Genomic DNA, 24,120 nt, shown 5'->3' on the forward strand with positions numbered 1-24,120 from the left:
AATGCAGATTCAGATCTTAAATTTATGAGTGCATATGCCATATTGTTGGTACTTCATATTGAAACAGTGCGGTCAGAATTCTGTAAAAAATGTCATTGATACAACTTAGGTAGACATGAAGCTCCATTTTGAAAGTTGTTATGTAATTTTTTATATATATATATATATATATATACACCTTTGTGGAAAGCATTGTGTGCTATGGTGCTGAAATAGCAGGGAAGTAGATTTAGAAGACTGAGGATGTTCTTCTCAGAACAACATTCCTAAATGGTGAAACATACCACTGGTCCCATGTTAGTGGCTTAGATAACAACTGAATTGGGGGAATAGTCAATTCAAAGGCAGGGCTGCCATTCAGTTTGGAGGAATGGATTAACAGAGGTCTTAGGAAATTCAGCAAGGACAATGCAAAGTCCTGCACTTGTGAATGAGTTGCAAGGATACTGGCTGGGGAGTGACTGTGCTGAGAAGGACCTGAGAGTCATGGTAGACAGCAAGCTGAACTTGAGCCAGCAGTGGGCTCTGGCATTGAAGAAAGCCAACAGCATCTGTCCTGGGCTGTATTAACAGGAATGTATCCAGTAGGTGAGGCAAGCGATTATCCCCTTTTACTTGGTACTCATTAGACCACACCTAGAGTACTGCATGCAATTCCTCCCCCCCTCACCCCCCCCCCCCCCGCAATAAACCAAAGGTAAAAATACAGGTATCATTATTCTGCGTTATTTATACTTAGCTACAAACGTAGAATTATTTCCTCAGACACTTCTGTGCAGTTGTTAACGCTACTATGAGATGAAGATGGATTTATTGTCATGTTTTGCAGCTCAGAAACTGAACTGCAAAACATTTAAGTCAAAAGTTTCCACAGAGTTGGAATCCCCAATTTGTGAAATTAAAGACCTGTTTTCTTCAGAGAATGTAAATGGATAACAATACAACATATTATTACAGCTATAAATGCTGATCATTTAAGTAAATTAGAATATCAGGCAACAAGATACTAAGGAACATGCATATTGTAACCAATTATGAAGTTTGTTTGCTGTGACTTAGCAGCACGTGAGAACTCCTCTGCATAAGCAGGAAGACTTGCAGCATTTAACTGATTTATCCTTGAAATAATTCTTTCTCTTTCTGCGTTATCTAACATATGCACAAATTCTTTAACAACCGAGACAGGAATCCTATAGAAAGTAGTCCTAACTGTTGCATAATCCTGATTCATATCTCCTGCCTTTCCGTTCTGTACTCTAATTAGGCTAGGGTTCCTATGAGAATGCAGTGTTCAAATACATAATTATAGATTGTATCATATCATATGAGCATAGTGGAGCCAAAGTAAAGTTCTGTTTATCACTATAACTCTGGAATGTTCTAACTTTTAAAAGGTTGACTTTGAAAATCCAGTTTTTTCATTTTAATGCTTTCATGTATGAAAACTTCCTTTTGAGGAAAATAATCCTATTTACAAGCAGGAACTCCATCATGCGATATTTTAACAGGATTAATCAAGAGGATTAGAATCTTTAGATCCACCACATAATTCTGTCCAATTTGAGCCAATACTTAAACCTCAATGCTGGAAGACAGTTGCACAGAATTCTGATCATCTGAAAACAGAGTTTTCTGATGGGATACCTGTGAGAACAGCATATCATGCTTAAGTGGTATAACAATGCAGGAACATTTTGTTTAATATTGACTTTCTATTTTGAGTACAAAAATTAAGTTCTTTAAAGAAGATGTCTAGTACTTGTTGAGTACTCTGTCCAATCTCTAATCTGTTATTTAATGTAGTGTGTATGTGTGTATACATATCTATATATGTGTGTATATATATACATATATCTTCTTGCTAGAGAAGTTAGAGAATGCTGGTAGTCAGCTGGCATGAAGAAAGTAAAAAGCAGCAAGAATTACAAAGTTGGAGAGTAACAACGATTAGAATATTTGATACTAAAATCACATTAACACTAAGCGAGTAAAAGATCATGAGGTTGATCAGAGTACACTTAAAAATACATAGTGATCAGAATCTCTTGCATTAAAATCTTAAAATGCAATACATATAATTAACAAGCATATGCCATCTAGTGGACATCGGAAAAGCTTCTATCCTGATGGGGATTTCCCATATATTCACTATTTTCATTTGCAAAATACATGCTGTGCTGTCTGTAACTGAAGTCTCTGGTAGTAATATTTATAGTAATTGCAAGAATATCTTCCCTCTTTTTCCTTGCTTATTTCTTTCCATGTGGTATTAACTTCTGTGGATTGGATATTTTGACCTTTTCACTTCAATAAAATGTGACAAATTATTGTAATAAGGCTCTGTAACATGCTTTTAATTATCAGAAGTAGTTAGTGAGGTTAGGATCTGCAGGTGAAATGTCCAGATGTCAAACCAGTACATAAATACCTCTTAAGTCTTGTTTTATGGATTTAATATGTTTTATGATGACCCTCTGCCTGAATGTAAACTTACCCTTAATATATGTCCATCTTCATGAGAAATGAAACCTCACAGAAATATCTCTCTGCAATTAATCTCTTTCTTTTGCAGAACTTTTGTTAAGAAAGCCTGTTACTGTATGCATTTCTATTAATAATACTACATCAGAAAACATTAATTGGCATTTAAGCTATCAATAGTATAAACCTGCCTCACAGGTTTTTTGTAATGCTGTGTGTGATGATTTGTAATCTAATTCTTACATCTAGTAATTACCATATAAAGGTCAGTATTTTAACCTGGCAGTCAAGAATAATAGGTTTGTTTTTTTTTTTTAAGTTGCAACTAATGAGAACAATGGTCTTTAATGTTCTTGAACATCTTGAAATTCAATGTTTCTTGATAAGAATACTCCTTTTAATTATATTCACACAAAAATTTCCTAAGAAACATGGTTATTGTTCTTAGCAGCTTTCAAATAACTGCTCAACTGAGGGAGATCTTAGGGATTATACCATTTTAAAAAGTTTTCTGTATAAAAAGCATTTTTATGTATACTACAGTCCATTACATTACAATCCACTACTACCCACTGTGTAAGATGTTGAACTTGATTCTTAGCTCATGCATGTAGTCTATTAACAACTCCATTAGTGATGCCTGCCAGCCTAAGATGAGAATCTAAACTTGTTTCATGTAATCATTAATGTAGAACTGAATTACACTGGCCAAGTGAGTGGTGAAGGAACTGACCTTTGGGGAAGATGAAGGAATATAGAGATGCCAGATAGCAACATCAGTCTTACAGCTTAGCTTTTGTCATGCTACTATTCAGTACCTCAAATTAACCTAGCCAATAGTATAGTATACTGTACTGGTAATACTGTGCTACCTACACAATTAAACCTGTTGTGATACATTACTCCAGTGATTTCTAATTTAGCTTGCACTTTTTAAAGAACTTCACTGTATAAATTAACCTCCTCATAGATCTAGAATCACAAAAGGGAGGAAGAAGAAATCTAAGACTTTTTGCCTCAAAAGCTACCTGTGAGAACAGATTGTGATATGAAAAGCATAGTGAGATACATAGAATTGACCATGAATTATAGTGTAACAATAAAAGAAATATAATGCTTAAGCCTAAATATTGGCAATTCTGTTTCCTGGGTGCGGAGGAATGAAGCTGAAGTACACACACAAAACCATGCCTGATACTAGGAACTATTAATAACAGAAACTAATTCTGTCTTAGAGCTATTATAATACAGAACCAATGACAGTAATTCCGGTTCGACCCCTTTTGTAAATGGAATAACAGCAACATGATTTTGACAAGTTTCAGAACTAACTATTGCTATAGCTGAGACGTAAATCTGAACAGTCTGGAAAGAAAAACTTGTTAAAGCAGAACGCTGTGCTTTGTGGTTTATTTAGTTTTCCAGTGATATACTGAATTAATTATTGATGACCTCTGGAGTTCTTCAAGTCCAGCATTTTGCTGACAGCAGAGCTTACTTCAAAGTTAGTTGAGGTTATTCAGCACCTTTTCTTGACCAGTTTTGAATATCTCTAGACAACCTAGTCTACTGACCACCATTTACTGTGAAGATTTTTTTCCTTATACCTAATGAGAATTTCTCTTCTTTAAAGTATGACTGTTGCCCATTGCCCTTTGGCAGTAACCCTTCAAGAGGAATCTGGCTCTGTCTGCTCTGTAACCCCCCCTTAGGTAACCGAGAACAGCAGTCGCCTATCCTACTTTACCTTCTGTAGGCTGAACAGCTTCCATTCTCTCAGCGTCCCCTTGTACACCGTGCGCTCTAACCCCCTCGTCGTCAGAGCAGCCCCTTGCTGGACTCTCTCCAGTTTGTCCGTGTCTCTCTGTCGAGGGGGGTTGGGGGAGCAGAACTGGAGAGAGTAGTCCAGACATGGCCTCACAAGTGCCGAACACAGAAGAGCAATCGTTTTCTTTGAACAGGTGCTGTGCTTTTTCTGGTGCAGCCAAATGTGCAGGTACCCTTAATTCCTGCAGGGGTGCACTGCTGACTCCTGTTCAGCTTGTTCTCTACCAGAACCCCCAAGTCTTTTTCTGCAAAGCCAGTCAGTATCCAGCCTGTGCTGTTGCAGGGGAGTGTTCCAAGCCAGGTGCATAACTTCATATTTGTCTGTATGGAACTTCATGAAATTCCACGTGTGTGTGCGGGCACACACGCACTCAGGCTCCTACTCATCAGGCTTGGGTGGACAAGTCCCTTTCCAGTTTTTACTGTGCAGCACTTCCATCACAACATAATTTTAATGTTGCTCTTCCCTTGCATGCTTTTATATAGCATTATGTGTATCACATTTCCTTCTCTTTTTGTTCTTCTTTTATAACAGGCCAAGTAATTCAGTACAAAGAACAGTAGAAGCAGATTAAAGCAAGATACACTATCAAAAGAAAAATATTTCTGAATGTTACTATTTGAGAAGTGCTGTTACAGACCATGCTGTTTCTCTCCCTATTTTGAGCAGATTAGGACATAGCAAATTATAGTTTATAGATTTACAGGAGAGGAATAAAGCAGAAGAGGCTATATAGTCTTTTTTTGTCCGAGCAGGATCAGGTACACCTAGGTGAATTGGTGAGAGATGTCTCTTTAATTTGTTTTTAAAGAATTGGATGCTCATTAATCTTCTTTATCAGCCTAGGTTTGGTACTTATTTTTCAGCTAGGAGAGGGTAAATTCCTTGCTTTCACAGTTTTCATCTTATTATTTGAGATACTAGGATATATTCCTTTTAGTTTCATTCTAGTTTCTGATAGCCAAAGACCCTTGACAGGTCTTGACAGAATATAATGTTTACTGACAGAATATAATATTTATTAAAAAGTGTATATGCTACTTACATTTCCATAGCAGAAGATTGCTTCTACTGGCCACTGCCAAGGAAGTTAGAAAATTGATTTGCTGAAAGCATCTTTCAGATGATTCTATATTTAGTGCTTGAATCAGCTGCTCAAAGTGATGTCTTAAGAAAGTGCCTAATGTTCTGCAAGTGAAAAAGATGCAGAAAGACAGTAAAATTTATTTGAAAAATAGTAAAATAAAAGCAAGTGTGCTGATAATGAACAAGGCAGGTGACATCTTCCAAAGTTGTGTAAGTTAGTAGGGTGGTCTTTTGTCATATTATTAAAGAGGGAAGACAGGTATCATCACAGGACTGAATTTTGTGCATGCAGTACCTGGCTTTGATCTGAAAAGCAGTAATAGAAACTGTAGATGTGGATGGTATGAATGCATAAAAGCCTGATAATCATGAAAATGCTGTTTTTGAAGAGGAAGAAGAATGTGACAAGCTTTAGTTATTTGTTGAGCAGGAACATAAATTGGAAGGGCTGACTGTTGTGGCCTGTTTATATGTTAGCAATGACACAGTTTAAAAAAACATAGGGTTGCTGGAAGAGTTGTAGTGTAAATGGTATTGATAACTGTACAATAAGGTTTTTTTCCTTGCATATTTAGTATTGTCATCAAAGTCTGGAAACTCAACAAAAAAACAATGTAAAAAAAAAAAAAACCTCTACTGTCACATATCCACTTGCAGAGCTGTCATCTTCTATCTTGCAGGGTGATTTCACTGATGATGAAATCTTCAGCTTTCTCACCTGAGCCTTTTAGTAAGGACTACCAGAGGTTTTTGTTTCCCAGCCTAAAAGCCCACCCAATCATGAAGCAGTTGAAACAAAGGAAGTGACTTTTTAAAGAAAGACTATTCTACATGAATAGGGACATCTACTTTGAAACAGTAATCTTTTCTTAGAAAAGTTGTACTTAATGGATATCTGATAGCCAGCTCGCCAGTGACCTGGGATGAGTTCTTCAGCAGAATAAAACGCATGAATGAAAAACATTCAAGGAGTGCGATAAGAGGACGATATAAAAAGGGCGATCTTGAAGCATAAACCAAAGCTGGCAGTGATCATGAAGACATGATCGATTCAAAATTAAGTGCAAATTCAATGTCAGGCAATTCAAAATTCAATGCAAAAATTTCAGTCACACAGGAGGTTTGACTGTAAAAGACAAGAAATTGAGTGCATGTCTGATAGAAATACAAAAATTAGTATAGCATTTTCAGTGTAATTCTGTTGGGTTTAGTGAAGTTTAACTGCATTAACTAGTATTGTCTCATGTTGATTGCAGAAAAAATACTGCAAAGACTAGTAGATTGAGATAAAAAGTAACTGAGATATGGTTGATTTTAGCTTGAGGTGATAAAGCAATTGTTTGAGTTAAGAGTGAAAACTTAGAGTTGGGACTATTTTTATTATCTACTTCGAAGCAAAGCAAACCGGCCTGTTATGTCCTCTAGAATTTTTCCATATTGTTTCTGTTAAGTTCAAATAGAACAAAGATTATGATTAAGGACTTTAAAAATGTATCAAATTTAGGAAACATATTCATTTATTTAAATTTATTCTAGATGTCTTAGTATCTTATGATTAAGTAAAGAGAATTGCATAGTGGTGTATTTCTAATGTCGTCTCCAGTTGCATGAAATTACCAGCCGGTTTGTCATCTTTGCGTTCCTTCTCATCCTCCTTTATTAATGTAAAACAAATTTTCCCTAAATTCACGTGTCTTATGTATAAATCCAAAGTTACTGCAAAGATAGGGAACAGCTATACCACAGTAAGGTGGCAGTCCTCTATTCCCTTGTCTGAGTAGGGCACAAACCCACAGCCATTTAAATACAAGAGAAAAGGCCATGGGATCAAACTCTGTAGTTGACCTTTGGAATGCAAGTAATATGTACTTAAATACAGTCAATAACCTTTATAAATTCACCCAAGTAATTTTTAGATGTATAATATCAGTAGTTATTGAAAGGTTTTACATTTCTAAGTGATTCAAGGGCTTTTGAAATTTTTAAATAGTACCAGTTAGCTCACAAATGTAGATGTAATCAGACTGGTAGAAATGTGTCTAAGTTTATTCAGCAAGAGATTCAGGCTGAACTTTCAAAATAGCTATGAAACCTACAACATGCTGAAGAATCATAGAACAGGTCAGTCTTATTTATCTGTATAGACAAACTATTTGAAAGAAAAGGCATTTTTTTCTTCTCTGTGCTTATTTTACAGTGCCTTCAAAGCATGTCACCCCAAAATTAAGAGCTTCTACTTTGCAACAGACTGTCTTGAAGAAATGAATAGGTAAGTTATGTATTCTTCATCATGATACTCTAATAATTGAAAAAAATGTTCCATTTCACCTAGAAATATACTTTTGGAGGATAATGTAACGCTGATTGATAATGTTCTCACTATAATTCACATAGTCCGCTACTGATTTTAAGTACTTACGGTATTACATTGTGTGGCTCATTTTACATTTGTTGAGGTTTTCTGTCATGCCACATGGCACAACTTTGCAAATGTATGTTAGTAATGTTGGTTGTGTTGGTCTCATTTAAATTCATTAGAATTTTTGTTTTTTAATGGGCATAAAATTTATCACACTTCTAAGTTTTTGTACATCAAGGCTAGAAGGATCATTATTAATGTTGCAGGCTAAATGTTTCTGTTACAAAAAAACAGTGCATGTATACCAAAGTTCATACTTAGGGTATACCCACGTGATGGGATAAGATAGGTTAGCTCTGGTTATGATCCACAGTAACATGACGTGACCTAGAACCAGAGAGAAGCAATTTGAGTACTTCTTAAGAGGAATGGAATTGAACTAATGAGATGCACTTATTTTTGTGCCAGCATAAAAAGACAAAAATTTATTTGGTTTGATCCTATTGTTTCATTTAACATGAAACGTTTATTTGTTTCATTTTTAGATGGGTTATATGTTTTAAGGAAAATATTGCTACACTTTAAAATGGCATGTTCTTTTAAACAAGAAAGAATTTTTAAATATTTAAAGTTAGATCTAGTAAGAATGTCTGATTCTGGAGGTGCCTCAACTTAAATCGGCATTCTCCTTTTTTAATTCAAAATCTCCAAGTCCCCAAATTCTGCTTCTTTATATTCCAGAACTATACTAGTCTGGCAGCTGGGCAACTGTCTCCTGCCTGATTTCTCGTGGAGATACAGGAAAAGTATTCTTTGCGTAAACCCCATGAAGAGCTTTACCTAGTAAACATGCTCAGAAGATACTTGTTGATAGATCAGGCCCATTGCAGATTACAGAAATGGCAAAGCTGAGAAAAGTGCTCACCTCTTTGCAGGTAGCACTACCAAATTCATATATGAAATGCTGAGAAATGGATGACTTCCTAAAAATACAGGAGGGAGAGACCTGAAGTTCAGTTCCCCTCAGTGTATTTGGTCGAAACAGTGTTTCCACCCATCCAGAACATCCAGAAGAATGTCCTAACAACAAAGATAAAGACTGGTAGAGCAACAGCCTCCCACCACTTTAATGTTGAAACTCTTACCAGTACGCACAAAGATAACTCAAGGTTCACTAGTTCCCAAAAGACTGGTCTCTATGGAAGAAGTAGCTGTATCACAGAAAATGTTAATGCCTGGGTTTATCTTTGGTAATTCTGCAATTGAGGCCACTTCCCCCCAAAAAATTTTGACAGGTATTAGGATATCCCACTTAATTCAGAATTGTATCTGGATCTGGATCTCTCATTAGATGAGTACATTGAACCCTTCAACACAAGAAGGATGAATCAAGTCCCCTGTTCCTCTTATTACAAATGGATCTGTATCAAGTTTTCATTTTAATGACTATAGGGTCATTATATGATGAATCTTTAGTCTCTGTGGATTTTAAGATCAAGATCTGCTTACTCTAAAAGGTTATCATAAAGACAGCCAGCCAGCACGTATGTAGCACAAAACACAGCCTGTCCTTATTTTAAATCTTCTCCCTTGTTCTGTCTCAGTTCCCTGCTGCACGTCCTGCTTCTGCTGTGTTTGTCCGTACTACATCTTCCTGACTCCTTTCCCCAATCCAGCTCTGAGGTCATACTTTGTTAACAGGATTTTTTCTAAATTCTACATCTTTAAACAACCTATGAGGTGTTAACAAATTTCTAAACCGCAGCATTTTGTGCCTTATTAGATATTTAAACTTTTATAAAATTTCAAGATTTTTCCTATTATCTTTATTCTCATTATGCTTCCAGCTGTTGCTATTCAGCCAGATTTTGCTTTACGCTTGTTTCTTTTGCTGTACTTACTATTGATAGTATTTAATAGTAGGTGATACTATCCCAGAGCTGTAGTATTCAAGTGTCACTTTATCACTCAGTTGATCAGTTAAATAACACCGTTAAGGAAAATGACTTCATGCTATTTCAGAACAGATTTTACATTATAACCTGATATTTCAGATTTGGCTCTTTGGAGGTAAGCAGAACATGTCAGCTTTCTCATGGAAGAGTAATAATTCTCTAGCTCATCTCATGTTTTCAGCATAATCAGAATTTTCTGTTAGAACTAAAAATAGTGAAATCATTTGCAATGTTGGTGTTTTAACTTCAGAGATAATCTTCGTTTTCATGGGGCAGTCAGATTGTGCCGTCTTAGAGGTGTTGGATCCTTTGCATCACTTTCCCAGTGAGGGACAAAGGCTAGCGAAGTTCAATTGGCAGCACTGCCACTGGTTGTTAAATGTGCTTGGACGGGCTGGGGGACATTCAGAACATGACTGAACAAGGCCCTGAACAACCCGATCCAACATTAAAGTTAGCTTTCTTGTGGGCAGGGGGTATGGGAACAGATGACCTCCTGAGATCTCTTTCAACCTAAATTACTCTGTGCTTCTATCCTATGATTCAGTGATTACGGTAAAAGTAGATAAAGGTGGGCAGGTACCTTTGATCCTTAAAGGTAGAGCTAAATATTTTACCTCCTCTCTGTTACTTCAGAGATTTGTTTATTCCCAGCTGAGCTAAAAAGCAGGAGAGCACACACATGGGACAAAGTTAACATATTTTGAAGTCTTAAATCTTTCACTGTGCAGATTGCTGAAACTTGGAGTTATAGCCTGTTAGTTCCTTCTGTTTGCAGACTTCCAAAAACAGAAATACTTCGGGATATAGCTAGATTTTTACCTCCGGAACAATGATGTCTAGAAATTGCTTCTAAATGTAAAGTTTACAATTCATGGCTTACATGGCCCTGTATTGATGTATAACACTGTATTGATGTATAAGACTTGGTGTATTGAGCCAGTTCATCATTCACTTAAGATGTTCAGTACTCAGGAGTATCTTACTATAACTGGTTATGTCATTTTTAGGATATAAATTTGCTGAAAATTAATTTTTCCAGCATTAATAATGTTCCATTGTTCAGTTATGTAATCTGGCTGAGCTTTGCTTGATCCAAAACTGAAGTGAGGATCATCTGTTACTTTTTAAAAAACAGAGTTTCTCCTCAATTTTAGCTATGTTGCTAGCTATGATTTGTTGAAGCGCCATTGATCATATCTTTCTATTTTACCATAAAATGTTCTGACACAAGAAAAATCAAGTAGCCCTGACATACATTTGACAAACTGCCCTTGCAATATTCGTTGACTTTCCTATACTGGGGAGACAGCCAGCGAAGCTGTCTTTATGACAGCCTCCACGAAGAGTAACAGTTGGAAAGGTGTCAGGTTCTATCCTGATATCATACTGACATGTTAGTTTGGAATTTAATCAAGCCTTTTTTCTAACATTTGGGTCTGCTTCACATTAGAGAAGACAAATAAGGGTGAAGTTCCACTTGAAGTATTTTTTTGTAGCTTTTTTCCTTCAGAAATGCTCTGTTCCTGTCGAGTAGTTGTAGTTCCAGTGCCCAACCCAACTGACAGATTATTATGCTAGCTCTGTAATATCCCTGGGCATCCCTTCCAGTCTGTCTGTGCTTCCTGGAATTCCTTCATCCAGATACATGGTCTAACATTTGAAATAAGTAAGCAAGATTCATAGATGAAAACTGCAAATACTAATTTGCCAAATCTTTCTTCCCAACAAAGTGCTAACCAGGTGTTCCGAGCATATAGGGTAAATACTCTGCATTTTATCTTGCACTTCTGCTGTTCACAACAACGTTTAATTGAGTTTTCCATGGCAATAGCAGTGTAAGTCTTTTACACCAACAAGTGAAGTAGTTCTAATCTGAAGAAGAACAACATAGCGTTTCTTTATTCATTATGCAGCGAGCACATATATTTTCTTCAGCTGCATTTACCACCAGCTTTTCTTTTGACAGCTGTTGTTACTCACTTTCTTACTTCAGATTCATTGTTTACTAAATTTGTTTTTATACTCCAGAATATTTTAATCTGCCTTTAATACTGTGTTACTTTGAAAGAATTATATACCAATTGGTAGTAATGGGTTTGTCTGAAGCAGATAGACTTATTCTATTGCAGCTGAATTTTGCCTGCTGTGTTGCAAGTTGCAGACAGACTTTGCTTTGCAAAATTAATGCTCATGCTCTTCTGTCAGGTCTACATGAGCACAGTTGTATTCCTAGGTATGAATTAATAATGAACTTGATGAACTCATCTTTTACTTGTCACAGTCACGTGGTACTCCAGGTTTGATAAAGTGCTTCAGCACAGATTATCACACCATGCACATCCTGTTTGTGGGTTTAATACTTATAAGGAAATTAGCACTGAATTTAATACTTAGTTATTTTACACTCTCTACTTTATTTCCGTGTGAATGAAGTAGGCAGTGCAGTGGATTGACAATCTAGTCAAATGTTAAATAAAACAATTAAGTAATGTTAAATAAAAACTATTGCTGCTGTTTTAGTCTGAATAATTTTATAGCATTTGTTTTGAATAACTGGGTTAATTTTGCAGTATAAATAACTCCCATAATTTTTTTGTATTCATTCAAAAATATAAATATCTCATACTCACTGAAACTTAGAGTGATAGACCAATATCATAGTGGTCACTTCAGATTTTTTTCAAGACTTGAACCTGAACGTTTTGTACTAGAATATTTCTTTTAATGAGAAACTGTTTCAAAATTGGAGGATTCTGAATTAAATCTCTACTGATGATAAGCAAAATTCAGGGTGTCTATCCTCTGTATTTTTATGTATGGAATACAGCCAAGCAAATTACTCAAGGCTTTCACTAAGCCATCCTGTTTATTTTTACTAGAATTAAGTATCGGATATTCAGCACATTTTTTATTACTGAAGTTCAGTCAGCTGTCTTCATATTTTGGGGATATTAGCCTCCTTCTTGACAGATCTTTGCCAGTTAGGCAGTGGGCCAATGTTAATGGATCTTTTACAGTTTTAATTTATGTCAGTTTTCACTCACAAATAAGATAACACCTAAGAAAAGATCTTTGTAACTAAAAATTTCAGGCACATGCCCTTATTAGAGTTCCTGGAGAAGTGAGCAGAAGAGTAATCATTTCAGATCTGTCTATCCTAATTTTAGCTGCTCTTTAAGAAATAGAGTGGAAGAAGTTTTTAAAGAGCTCTTACTCTCTGTCCCTTTTCCAGTGAAATGCAAAGAGAAAATTCTGGGTAATAAGAAAGATGCTTTTCAAATAGGAATCTCTGAAATGGAACTTACCTGTTGCAAGTTAACAGGAACTGCAGTTTTTCCCCCTCCTTTCTTCATGGTCATATAAACAGAAGTCGTTTCAATTGTAGGAAAAAATACTGTCCATATCTAAGACCACTTCAGGCCTGCCCTTCAAAGCTCAATTTATTGTTCACGCACAAAAGCTTGTGAGTTGCAGAATCTCTGAAACATTTTCCGATCAGAATTAGCCACAGGCCCCAGAGGTGGGATGAATCCATGTTGTATGTGGGAATGAGTAGCATGGTAGTATAGCTGTTCCACAGGGCTCCGGCTGGCAAAAATACTGCCCCAGAAAGTACTAGTACAGAGCTGTAAGTCTTTAAAGTGGTCTTGTTTTGGCTAGCTACCTAATTCCTCTCCTCTTCAATTTGTTTTCCTCCCTTCGGTTAGCCTTCAGGTTTGAATTTATCCCTAACACACAGGAGTTTGGATTTGCTTTGGTTTTCTGTGGTAGCTTATATTATAAAATTAACTTAAGATACCTTTGTGAACTGATACAGTTCTTCTGGGAGTCAAACAGTTCATCTGCATTCAATAGAGCAGAATTTTTGAGAACAGTGTTGTTCCCCTCAATGATGTATAAACACGTTACAGATATATATTGTGATGTTATACTAGAGATATTAAGTCAACGCTATGAAATGTGAAGTTTTTAGTAACAGAAATAAGTGGCGTATGTAAGCATATATAAGCTGGGCCTTTAACAGTATTGTTTGGCCTGTTTGATCTGATTTCTCAAGCTTGCCTAGTGAAGCCCTCTAAAAGTATGTGAAAATAGAATCACATAATTTCACAAGTAAATTGCCCTATCCCTTCAAAAAACCTCCCAGCACTTTCTTTTGGGCCATTCATTGCTTACTAAGCTAAAAGCTTGAATCACCAAGTAAAATCATAGCATGCATTATATGTTAAGAAACCTTGGCTGGGATTCATTTTTGCCTCTTACCTGTGCTGCTGTAAGAATGGTAGAAAGGAGGTCTGGGGAATACCACGTGTTGCACCTGCTGCAGCATATTTAGTGTCATAGCCAGGAAGGGAAGTGGTAGGTGCATGCAGCAACAAGTATTGCCTGTAAGTGGATGTCCACTTACTATCTATCTAGAGAACTATCTAGAGAAATGTGATAAATCAATAGGACATATCGGAAATCTTAGTCTGTCATAAAGTTATTGTGTGTATATTCTCTGATACACAATGATACTCATTCAGTAAGATGCTATTTTGTTTATTACCAGAGAAGTAATTTTTTTTTGCTACAAAAATAGTGGGCTTTATCATCCATCAGGACAGAAAATCCTCAGACTTTTGACTACAGAGGCATACTTGTGCATTCAGTTCACAAGGTGAAGTTAAAATAAACTCTCATTAAGTAAATTAAGTAGATGCACATGCAAAGAGGGCATAAATTGGTATGGTTCACTTGTCAGCTCTTAAGTGGTCAGGGGCTTTTTTCACATTTTGCAAGCCCAACAAATGTAGGAAGACAATGCATGAAACAAGATCAATAGAATTAAGTCAAATTATCAAATCACAGTCCCATAAACAATTTTACTTAACGAATTCCAGCAGCTGTGAGCAACAAAGTAGCAGAAATACAGGCTGCTGAGACTTGATATATTTGGAGAGATGAGCTTATAGAGAAGACTGTGCTCAGTCATTTCAATAGAAGAAGTCAGTCATGTTTTGGGGCTTTTTTGTGCTGAGGATAATAAATAATTTTAGCCATACCTATTATAGGAATGTTTATTCTGTTAAATGCATACATGACCCTTACAACCTTAGAAAATAATGAAAATAATATATCTCAGGAACCAAAATCAGTTGTATCAATTGTTTCAAGTGTCCATTCATAAAGAATGGTCAGGCAGAAGCCAGAGTACCACATAAAAAATCAGTTTTAAAATACAGTTCTGTATCACACAGAATTTTACAATGAATTCTGGGATTTAATTATCTTACTGAGGTAAGAGGATATAATACAAAGTTTTTAATCAGAAATTAAATATAAATTATACTAAATATATTTATGAAATAAATGGTTCAAGGGAATCTTTTTAATAGACTTAAAGATAACTTGATTAAGTCAAGTTTACTTTCCACTCCAGTTTTAGAGAGGGGTGGTTTGTTTGTTTTGTTTTTAATTAAATAATGTGAAATGTAGATACAATCTACAATGAAGCAAGATATTCCTGCTCTGGAGTATTTACAGTAGAAACCTGAGATGACTTAAAACTGTGAGTAGTAATTGAGGAAAGATGCAAGAAAGATAGGAAATGTTTAAATATATAGTTATGTATTTATTTATTCTGTGTTTTAATGCATCGCTATTTCAAAAACCAATACAAATTTCTGTTTGAATACTTTGATTTTCATAATGGGGGGGGCGTGAATTTGTAACACTGTTGAAGAGACAGTGAGGGAAAGAGGTCAATATAGAAAATGCTAGCAAGCAAAATGAAGATGAAAGAGAGAAGACTTGGTGAAGGAAGCAGTAACGGTGGGGGGATCAAAATAGGAATACAGAATAAATGTTTTGAAGATGAGAGAGAGATGTGTGGAGTGCACCTTGGGAATGGATTATTTAATAGCTGAAGTAACACTTGTGTGTTTCATTTTTAAGGGAACATTTAACAGAAAGAAATGGTTACAATAGAGAGGCTGCTTTTTGAATTTGCACTCTTTCAGGATATAGCCATTATTTATTTTTTCATGTGAATTAAATCATATCTTCTATATATAGAAGAAAATATACCAGGCATCTTGTATATGAAAAAGTATATTCAGTATTGAGGATATTAGCAAATAAAACTCATTTGAATCTCAGCAATTTACTACTTCCTGATCTAGTCTCCATGGATCTATGGAACATTTTTAATCCTAACCCTAATAACAATAGCCTTGTACTCATTTTTTAAAAAAATCTGTTATCCTCTTTTCTTCAATTTTTCTTGCTCCTACACTGAACAATAGTTCTCTCTAATTGATTATAGCTCAGATTTTCCAAATGATTCTTGCACTCGTGCTGTTTTACTTTGGAATGTTTGAAAGAAATAGCCAAATTGGATAAAGTGTGATGCCCAAAACTAGACCTGTTACTCTGTATTGCCAGATCAGCCTCAAAAACAGGGAATAATTACTTCTTTATCCTAAAAATAGACATCAACATTTTGTACAATTGCATCATGCTGTTAGCTCACTCAGTTTTTGGTTCGTTGTAAGACTCTGCTCCCATGATCATCCCAGATCCTTTTCTAGCCTAATCAAATCTGTTTTCTGTGCTCATTTTTAATTCCCCTTCCAGCCATACATATTTTTCAAGCCTCAGAAGAAATGCATATTTAATTAAACATTTCTTTTTTTCCCCCCTTGCCATTCTTAATACCAGTATTCATTTTTATCAAAGCATTTTGATGGTTCAAATTAACTCCTCGTTCTGTTTTTTGTACATTTTCCTCTGTACTCCTCCAATTCTAAATATGTTCCATACCCCAGTGTTTCTCCCATATCTTTCCAATATCAGTTTTTTTAATACATGTTTTTATTTTCTAGGATTTCTGCTTTTTTGCCATGGTCATTATTTTTTCTTGACTTTTGTTACCAGTGTCTTTAAATCTGATGTTCTAACTAATTCAGGTAGCTGGTGTTCTGTTTTGCTTCCCCTCTTCTTTTTATATAAGCAACATAATCATCCTTAGGAGATATGATCCCAAATCAAGGAAATGAAAATTCTTCTAACATCACTGATAAAAACGTACATTCATTCATAGATCACTTCCATCTTCTGCTGGGCCCTCGTGAAGATGAAGGTTTGATAAGAAAAGTGTAGTTGCCTTCAAACCCAAAACCTTGCAAAGACCTTGGATTGGTTTATCATCACACTCAGCCGGAGTAAATTATATTGGTCAGATTGGTCAAATAGATACTTATTGTATTTGTATAATAAGTAATGGCATATTTTTGTTTTTAATACAGTGTGTTAGGACTGTAAAGCTATACGAAAATGTTTCCTAGCTGTTTGCTCCATTTTAACATTTCTCCAATGTTTTCTTTAGATGATCAGTAAGAGAATGTGCTCCCGACTCCTGGCTTGAGGAGACATTTCAGGGCATTTCAGGCATGACTCACTCTTCAGTATCAAGTTTTGATTATTGTCATAGCTACTTAGTTCATGACTGCCCTCGGTCTCTTTGTAAACCTCCCTTTCTAGGCCTTGGGGTGGAATCAGGCTCTCAGAACAGCCCTTGGGCTGTAGTTCCCTAGTACTAACCAGAATTATCTCAGTAAATTTAACTTAACGTCCGACCATGCAGCTCTGTTTTATCCCAGAGCAATGACAGTGGTGTCTGTTTGTAATCAACAGAATTAATTAAAGCATAGTCTGATTATTTAGAACTAAATCCTTTGAGACAAAGTACAGAATTTACTTGCATGCTTACATGCCTTTACCTGAGGCTTACCATTTTCTGCATGTGGTTCACTAAATTAAAGGCAATAAAAGTAATAAAAATGTTTTTTTGGTCACTTACAAGTTGTTACACTTTACACTTTACCTCAGTAAGATAGATACTGTACCTTATGGAGATGAGTACTATATTGAAGATAAGATGTAGCAAAGTACCCTTGGGATGCTTGGTACAGCTCCACGTGCATCACAGCTAGTCTCCATGTAGAATGCAAACCTTGTGATTTGTTGTGTGGCCTAGGCTCAAACCCACTCAAGCACAGAGTAGTACCTAGCATGAAATGTGCGCTGTAAAAGTTGTTGTTTACCTGCCTTTGAGAATGCAAATTTATCAAAGAAGAAAAAAAGCCAGGTTTTGTGGAGGAAGAGGAGTGAAGGAGCCAGAATGTACATGGAAGATTGATATACCTGTACCTGCCAGGATATGTCGTGTCTCCTTGTGATCACATGGAATTCGTAGTGCTATGAGAGGAACAGCTGCATTAAACAAAAGAGACAACTTATCTCCTGGTTTTTCACTATAGCTGCTTGACAGGGGTAGCATATGGTCTTGCACTGCCTGACCTTTGATTAAACATGTAGCCATCTATGCCTTAAAAGATTCTAATTCTGACACACGTTCCTTTTGCCTTCCTGAAGTTGACATTTGCCTACAAGGCATGCAACACAGAGTGCAGAACCAAACGACTGAGATGACAAGCTTTCCAGGGAAATAGTGTCAACGTGGTAAACTTTTTTATGAACTTGATTGTCTGTTTTCTTAATAAAAACAGAGGTAGCTTGCTTTATTTAAAAAGCCTTTTTTTAATAACTTTGAAAGTTACTGAAAAATAGTTAAAAAACAGTGAATACAAATGCTTAATAATGAGAAAGGGGTACACTGTCATTACTGCAGTAAATAATATGCTTTTCAGGAGAAGCAAATGTCACTCAAGTGATCAGCATGCCCTTTGTTGAATGAAATGATGGTGGAGAGCACTGTAGAAAATAAGCTGTTGAGTAAGCCTGTTAATTCATTTGAAATTTACTTTCTTCACTGTAGTAAGATGAGTAATCGCCATGTTAGTACGAACAATATCTCTGTCTACAGGCAGTTCTAACCCTGCAGTTGATATTTGTGAAAACTAAGGACCATTTCCATTTTTATTTTACTTTATTACTTCTTTTTAATGCTGAAAGGCAAAGCAATATTATTGTACAATTCTTCATATTTTTATAGTTTTGCAAGTAAGCTAATTCTTGTAATAACTCTATATGAATAAGAAGTAAATATGTTATTTTCCCCCTTGGATACTTAAGAAAGTCATGACATTGATAGGGTGATTTGCTGAAGGCCATACAATGAGTCAATGTTAGATCTGATATTACAGCAGAAGATCATTGCTCTGAGAACTTCAGAGCATTGCTTTGAGCATTAGATCAATACATGCTGAGCTGTATCTATTTTTAGGAGAGTTGACTTTTCATTCATTTTCTGCCTCTTTGCAGTATATACCATCTTTCATATACTATGCCATTTGACAAATAATATATTCACATAGGTCCTTAGAAGCTTATTTTGTTAGTAAAAGTGGGAAAGAATTACACTGATTAATTTGAATGTTTTAATCTGCACAAAAATTGTCCTTATGGTACAGTATGTATTGTTTACTAGTATCTCCCATGAGAAGTCTTTAAAAGGTGTTTTTGTCATGATATAATTCATCAGCCAAGAATAAAATTATTAATCAATTTTATGTTGCAGTGTTAAAAAGGAAATAGCTGCTTCTAGAGAACACATTCAATATACTAGGAAATACTATACTGACATTGTAAGTAATTGTTGGGTCTGAGTAAGGGAATAGTTAAGAATACCTCCCAGTCATTACAGATTTCTGTTAATAGGGCTTTTTTCTTCAGTTATGTTTCCTTGTTGATGAAAATCGGCTGATTCTTGATAAATTTCCATTTGCTGAGCATTATTTTTAGAATTTTTACTTTCAATCTGTTCATTTGGTTTTTTCCTATCTTTCAATTATATATTGTATAAGAAGCCAGTAATCTTAGATAAAGAAAAACTCCAATGGAACTTTCCCCATAATAAACTATAATAGTCTGCTAATGAAAACAAGAATCATAATTTGGAGCAAACTAATTTATGTTACAACAAAGCAAGAAACTAGAACATCTAATGTGAAATGCAAATATTGAAGCACTTTCAATTTACTGAGTCTTGTTTCAGAAACCTAAGGTTTTGTATTAAAAAAACAAATAATAAGAATGTCAAAATCCCATATCTACAAACATTAAAATTTATAATACCAGTATCATAAATCTCAACTAACTAAATCAGTGGTGTAATGTCATAGTCTATTCTAGCTTTCTGAGTATACAAATTTAATACAATTTATTTCCTAGTACAGGTTTTCATACAATTATGATCACTGTTGTATTTCTTTTTATAGTATTTTACTAGTATTTTCAGGAAATGCCTTGAAATTAATAGAAATGGCATTCAGAATAAATGCAATATGCTTCTTTGCACAAAATCTCTGGAAATCGTTCCACACAAACATTTTGTACGTGCAGACTAGAGGCTTTGATTCTATTTGAGGTGGAGACAGAGTTCAGAATTCTCTGTTCTACAGCGCATTCTGCTAAAAATCTCTTATAAAATCATTGCTAAAATGAACATGTTAGCTTGTATGCTTCATGTTTTCTTTGTGACATAAGAAAGATTGACACCATGTTTTTTAGGCAGCAGAATAAAATGTCTGATAGTCCACTATGCAAACATGCTTCAGAAGGTGTGGATAGGAGTCCACATTTGGGCTGTATATAAACTGGAACATCCTTCACTTAGCTGAAATCATTAACCGCTGAATACATCTGAATCATGATTTTTCACAGCCAAAAGTATGTTCAGTTTTTTTGGACCAGCCATTCACTCTGACTTTTCTATATTAAAAGAATATATGTATGTCCTCACATTTATATTAGATGTTCCTTTGAAGTATCCCTCTTCCTCATTTGTTTATTACTCTGTTAGATGGATGAATCGTCTGGGCCTCGCAGCAATTGGTTACACACCTGATGACAAGGATATTCATCCAGATGAAGGTAACACTTCTGACAGTATAATTAGGAGAAGAGAGCAAGCGAGTACACATGTATTCATTATTTAAACAAAGTTGGACTTATTGTAACTGACTTTATTAACATATGTGCCATGTCTTTTAAAATACCAATTTCATGAGAATGCATATCCTTTAAGAACTATATTTAATAGTGCCATCAGCAGAGAAAATAAAATCTAGAATAATAATTTGAAGAAACATTTAACACAAATGATAAACAGAATGTTAGGTTAAGACTGAAGTGTGATCTCCCAAATCAGAGCCATCAGATTTGCTCGTCACCTGACAGTAATTCAAGATGCCATAGTCACTGAGCTCAGCATCTTCTGAGCTCTGGTGACAGACTTTTTCTCCGCTATGCATGGTGGAACCTGTTATCTGGTGACAGTTGAACTAATGTTTAGCCCAGCTCTACTTTGGCATTTGCAAGAAAATTTTCCTTTGAAAGTCTTTGGCCAAAACCAATTTTTACGTATAGTGGGAATTAGGTGCCTAACCTGCTTTCTGCAACAGTATCATAAAACATTTGAAAGCTCTTCTATGCATCTGTGCATCTTTAGGTACCAGACATTTTCAGAAGTCTGTTTCTTAGTGACTGTCAAGCCACCTAAGTGACTGCAAAATGGTTACCTTTGCATGCTAATGATATTTTGAAAATGGTGCATAGGCTTTCTTGTGAGTAAACCCACCAGTGAAACCTGGAATTCTTTGTTAGCAGATTACTGGAGTGAAAGCGACCAGGATGATGTTGATGGCTCTCTAACGCTGAAGCAGGAAGGCTCTTCAACACTGTGTGACACCTACCATCGAACACCCTCAGTGAGTCATAAATACTACATTTGATACTAGGTCACCAAAAAATTTGTGTGCGCCTTGATTTGCATTTTTCGTGTTTTGGAATATTTAATTACCATAAAGGCAGAACAGAGACGGAGCTCACTTTAAGAATGGAGTACTGTTGTTTCTCACAAAGTAAGAATCGAATGTTTCCAAAGTAAGCCATTACAAAGACAGGAGAGGCAAATGCCTCCTTACACAGCTACCTCACCAGAGTGTAACTATTACAATTTTTTGTCAGATATGGAAAACTACACCCAATACAGAGAGAGAATTCAAATGTTGACTTTACTGCAGAATATGAAAAGAAAGTGGTGAATGGGATAATTTGTATTAGCTGAGACTAGTTTGTATTAACTGAGACTGTATTTTAAGCATGAATGTTGGATACTGAAAATTAAGATCAGTTCACATTGACACAATAATCATGTTTTAGTATGAACTTTTTTTTTTAAGAACATCTCTTCAGAGGTAAGTTTTTTTACAAAATGAAGCTTTATATAAAATAACCGTTGTAGTAACAGTATTTTCTACAACAGTGTCATAAGATGTTAAGTAGCTGATAAAAACACTTCTGGTATATTGTGTATGGACAGGCTTTGATAACTGGGAAAAAAACCAGCACTTCTGTATATGAACAGGTTCTAGTAGCGGATAAAAACATTTCTAATATACAGAACATAGACTGTGATAATTAATCTATGTTTCTAAGCACAGATAGGACTGTTCTCTATTTTTCTTTCAGATTTTTCTTCAGCGTGAATGACACGATCCTCACACAGCCAGAACCAAAGAAAGAGTGACTGAGACAACAGCATCACATGGGTGAAGTTGAGACTGATTTTCACCCATGTGATGCTGTTTTATCAACTGGGATACAGGTTAAGACCCTCCCTTTCTGTTTTTTCACTTTTTTTGCCTTTCTCTTTGTTTTTAAATTAAAATGATACACAGACCCAGCAGAATTTAATTAAAATGATTTAATAAGTTCAGCAGTCCCCCAAGATTCAAAAATCTTCCTGGATGCTGAAGTATTTCTTTCCTGTTCGGCTGAAATATTTGTCCCCTTAAAAAGAAAGGAAATCCATTTATGGTTTCTTTTGGGGTTTTCATGTGTTCACAACACACTGCTGGACTGAGTGTAAGCTGGATAGGTCTTTAGAAAACCTGTACCAGTGTTCCCAGCACTGTTTCCAGCAGGAGTTTTTCATGGGCAGAGAATGTGCAAAACAAGAATAGGGAGTGGTTGAAATATAGCACTTAGAAGATTGCGCTGGTAGTTATGTTTTGTTTAAGAGAGGTTTATATTATGAGATTTTGAACACACATATCAGTCCATTTTATTAGTATGTATCATACAGTGTTCTACACCAACAATGATTTTCTTGGGTCTGTTCAAAATGATGTCTTGTTTCTTTTCAGGTGAATTCTTCAAGTCCGTTCCCTGAACCCAAACATGGTCGGCACTTTTCAAGTGAATCAACATATTCTCATTCTTCTGCTGAGGATTCTCGACAAGATGCAGCAGGAAGCACACACTCATCAGGATGCAGACCTCCCTACCGAGAAAGACGTTCATGGCAGGATCTGATAGAGACCCCATTAACCAGTTCAGGGCTCCATTTTCTTCAGACTGTTCCTCCTGATACAGAATACATGAGTGGCAGGCCTGGAATGTCACCAGAGAAAAGAAGACAAGCAACATTACCAGTTCAAAGACGTCATAATCATGAACAGGATGGGCCTTTCCCTTTGGCGGAATGTCAAAGAGGACATAGTTCTCATAGGCCACAGAAGCAACGTAGTCAGAGCCTTCCACGAAATAGAGATGTCCAGGTTAAGGGGCGTATAAAGTCTGTGGAAGTAACAGAAGAAAAGACAGAAGAGAAAGTTCCTATTAGAAGGCATAATAGTTTCTGTACAGAAGGTAAGCTTTTGGAGAGACTGTGACCCCCTTTACTGCCATAGAAAGCTGTAGTAATATTACTGTTATTCTCAGCAGGGCTTTTGTGATTGAACTGTTATATTTTGGCAGGTGCATCAGTCACTATACTGGATTTTGTATTTAAAATACCTGGATGTAATGCTAAAAGTACAACTTTGCTGCTGATCAGACTGTTCTTGTTTTATCAAATTGAAAATTGGAAGACTGTGTTAGATGGTTATTCTATATACTAATTTGCAGTATTCCTTGATATTTTTGGAGACTTATTCTGTCTGAATTGTTGGATTTGTTGTTGGGTTATTTATTTATTTTCTTTCAGAAAACAAAAATGAAATTGGAGAGAGTACAGATGGTTTGCAAGAGCTATACAGGTCTCTGGAACAAGCTAGCTTATCAGCTTTTGGAGAACAGCGTCCCTCCACCAAGCAGGAGTTCCGCAAGTCTTTCGTAAAGAGGTGTAATGATCCAGTTATCAACGAAAAGCTTCACCACATCAGAGTTCTCAAGAGCACTTTAAAAGTAAGGTTTTATTATTAGTTTTGTATATTAACGATGTGAACTTACAAAAGTATAATTTCTTAATGGTTTCCAAAGATGGGACTTTCTTTGTAGCCAAGAATTAAGTTCCAAAGCAACTAACAATACTGAGAAAGAGATATGTTCTGGCTAGAAAATAAAAAAGAAAATTAGCAGTATTTGCTGCTCTTCTTAGGCATGTTGCTGAAAGTGCC

General features: G+C 35.7%; 1 protein-coding gene across 1 annotated transcript in view; it reads left to right on the forward strand.

Annotated features, from left to right (window-relative positions):
- Positions 1–24,120, forward strand: part of LOC112983901 (connector enhancer of kinase suppressor of ras 2-like) — a 240,445-nt gene that overhangs the window by 207,732 nt on the left and 8,593 nt on the right. The window contains exons 19-23 of the mRNA XM_064518287.1: positions 7,593–7,664; positions 20,520–20,590; positions 21,323–21,426; positions 22,867–23,371; positions 23,709–23,908. Of these exons, the coding sequence (XP_064374357.1) occupies positions 7,593–7,664; positions 20,520–20,590; positions 21,323–21,426; positions 22,867–23,371; positions 23,709–23,908 (952 nt within the window). The remainder of the gene's footprint in view (positions 1–7,592; positions 7,665–20,519; positions 20,591–21,322; positions 21,427–22,866; positions 23,372–23,708; positions 23,909–24,120) is intronic.

Source organism: Dromaius novaehollandiae, chromosome 11 (genome assembly GCF_036370855.1).
Source record: "Dromaius novaehollandiae isolate bDroNov1 chromosome 11, bDroNov1.hap1, whole genome shotgun sequence".
Taxonomy (NCBI): Eukaryota; Metazoa; Chordata; class Aves; order Casuariiformes; family Dromaiidae; genus Dromaius; species Dromaius novaehollandiae.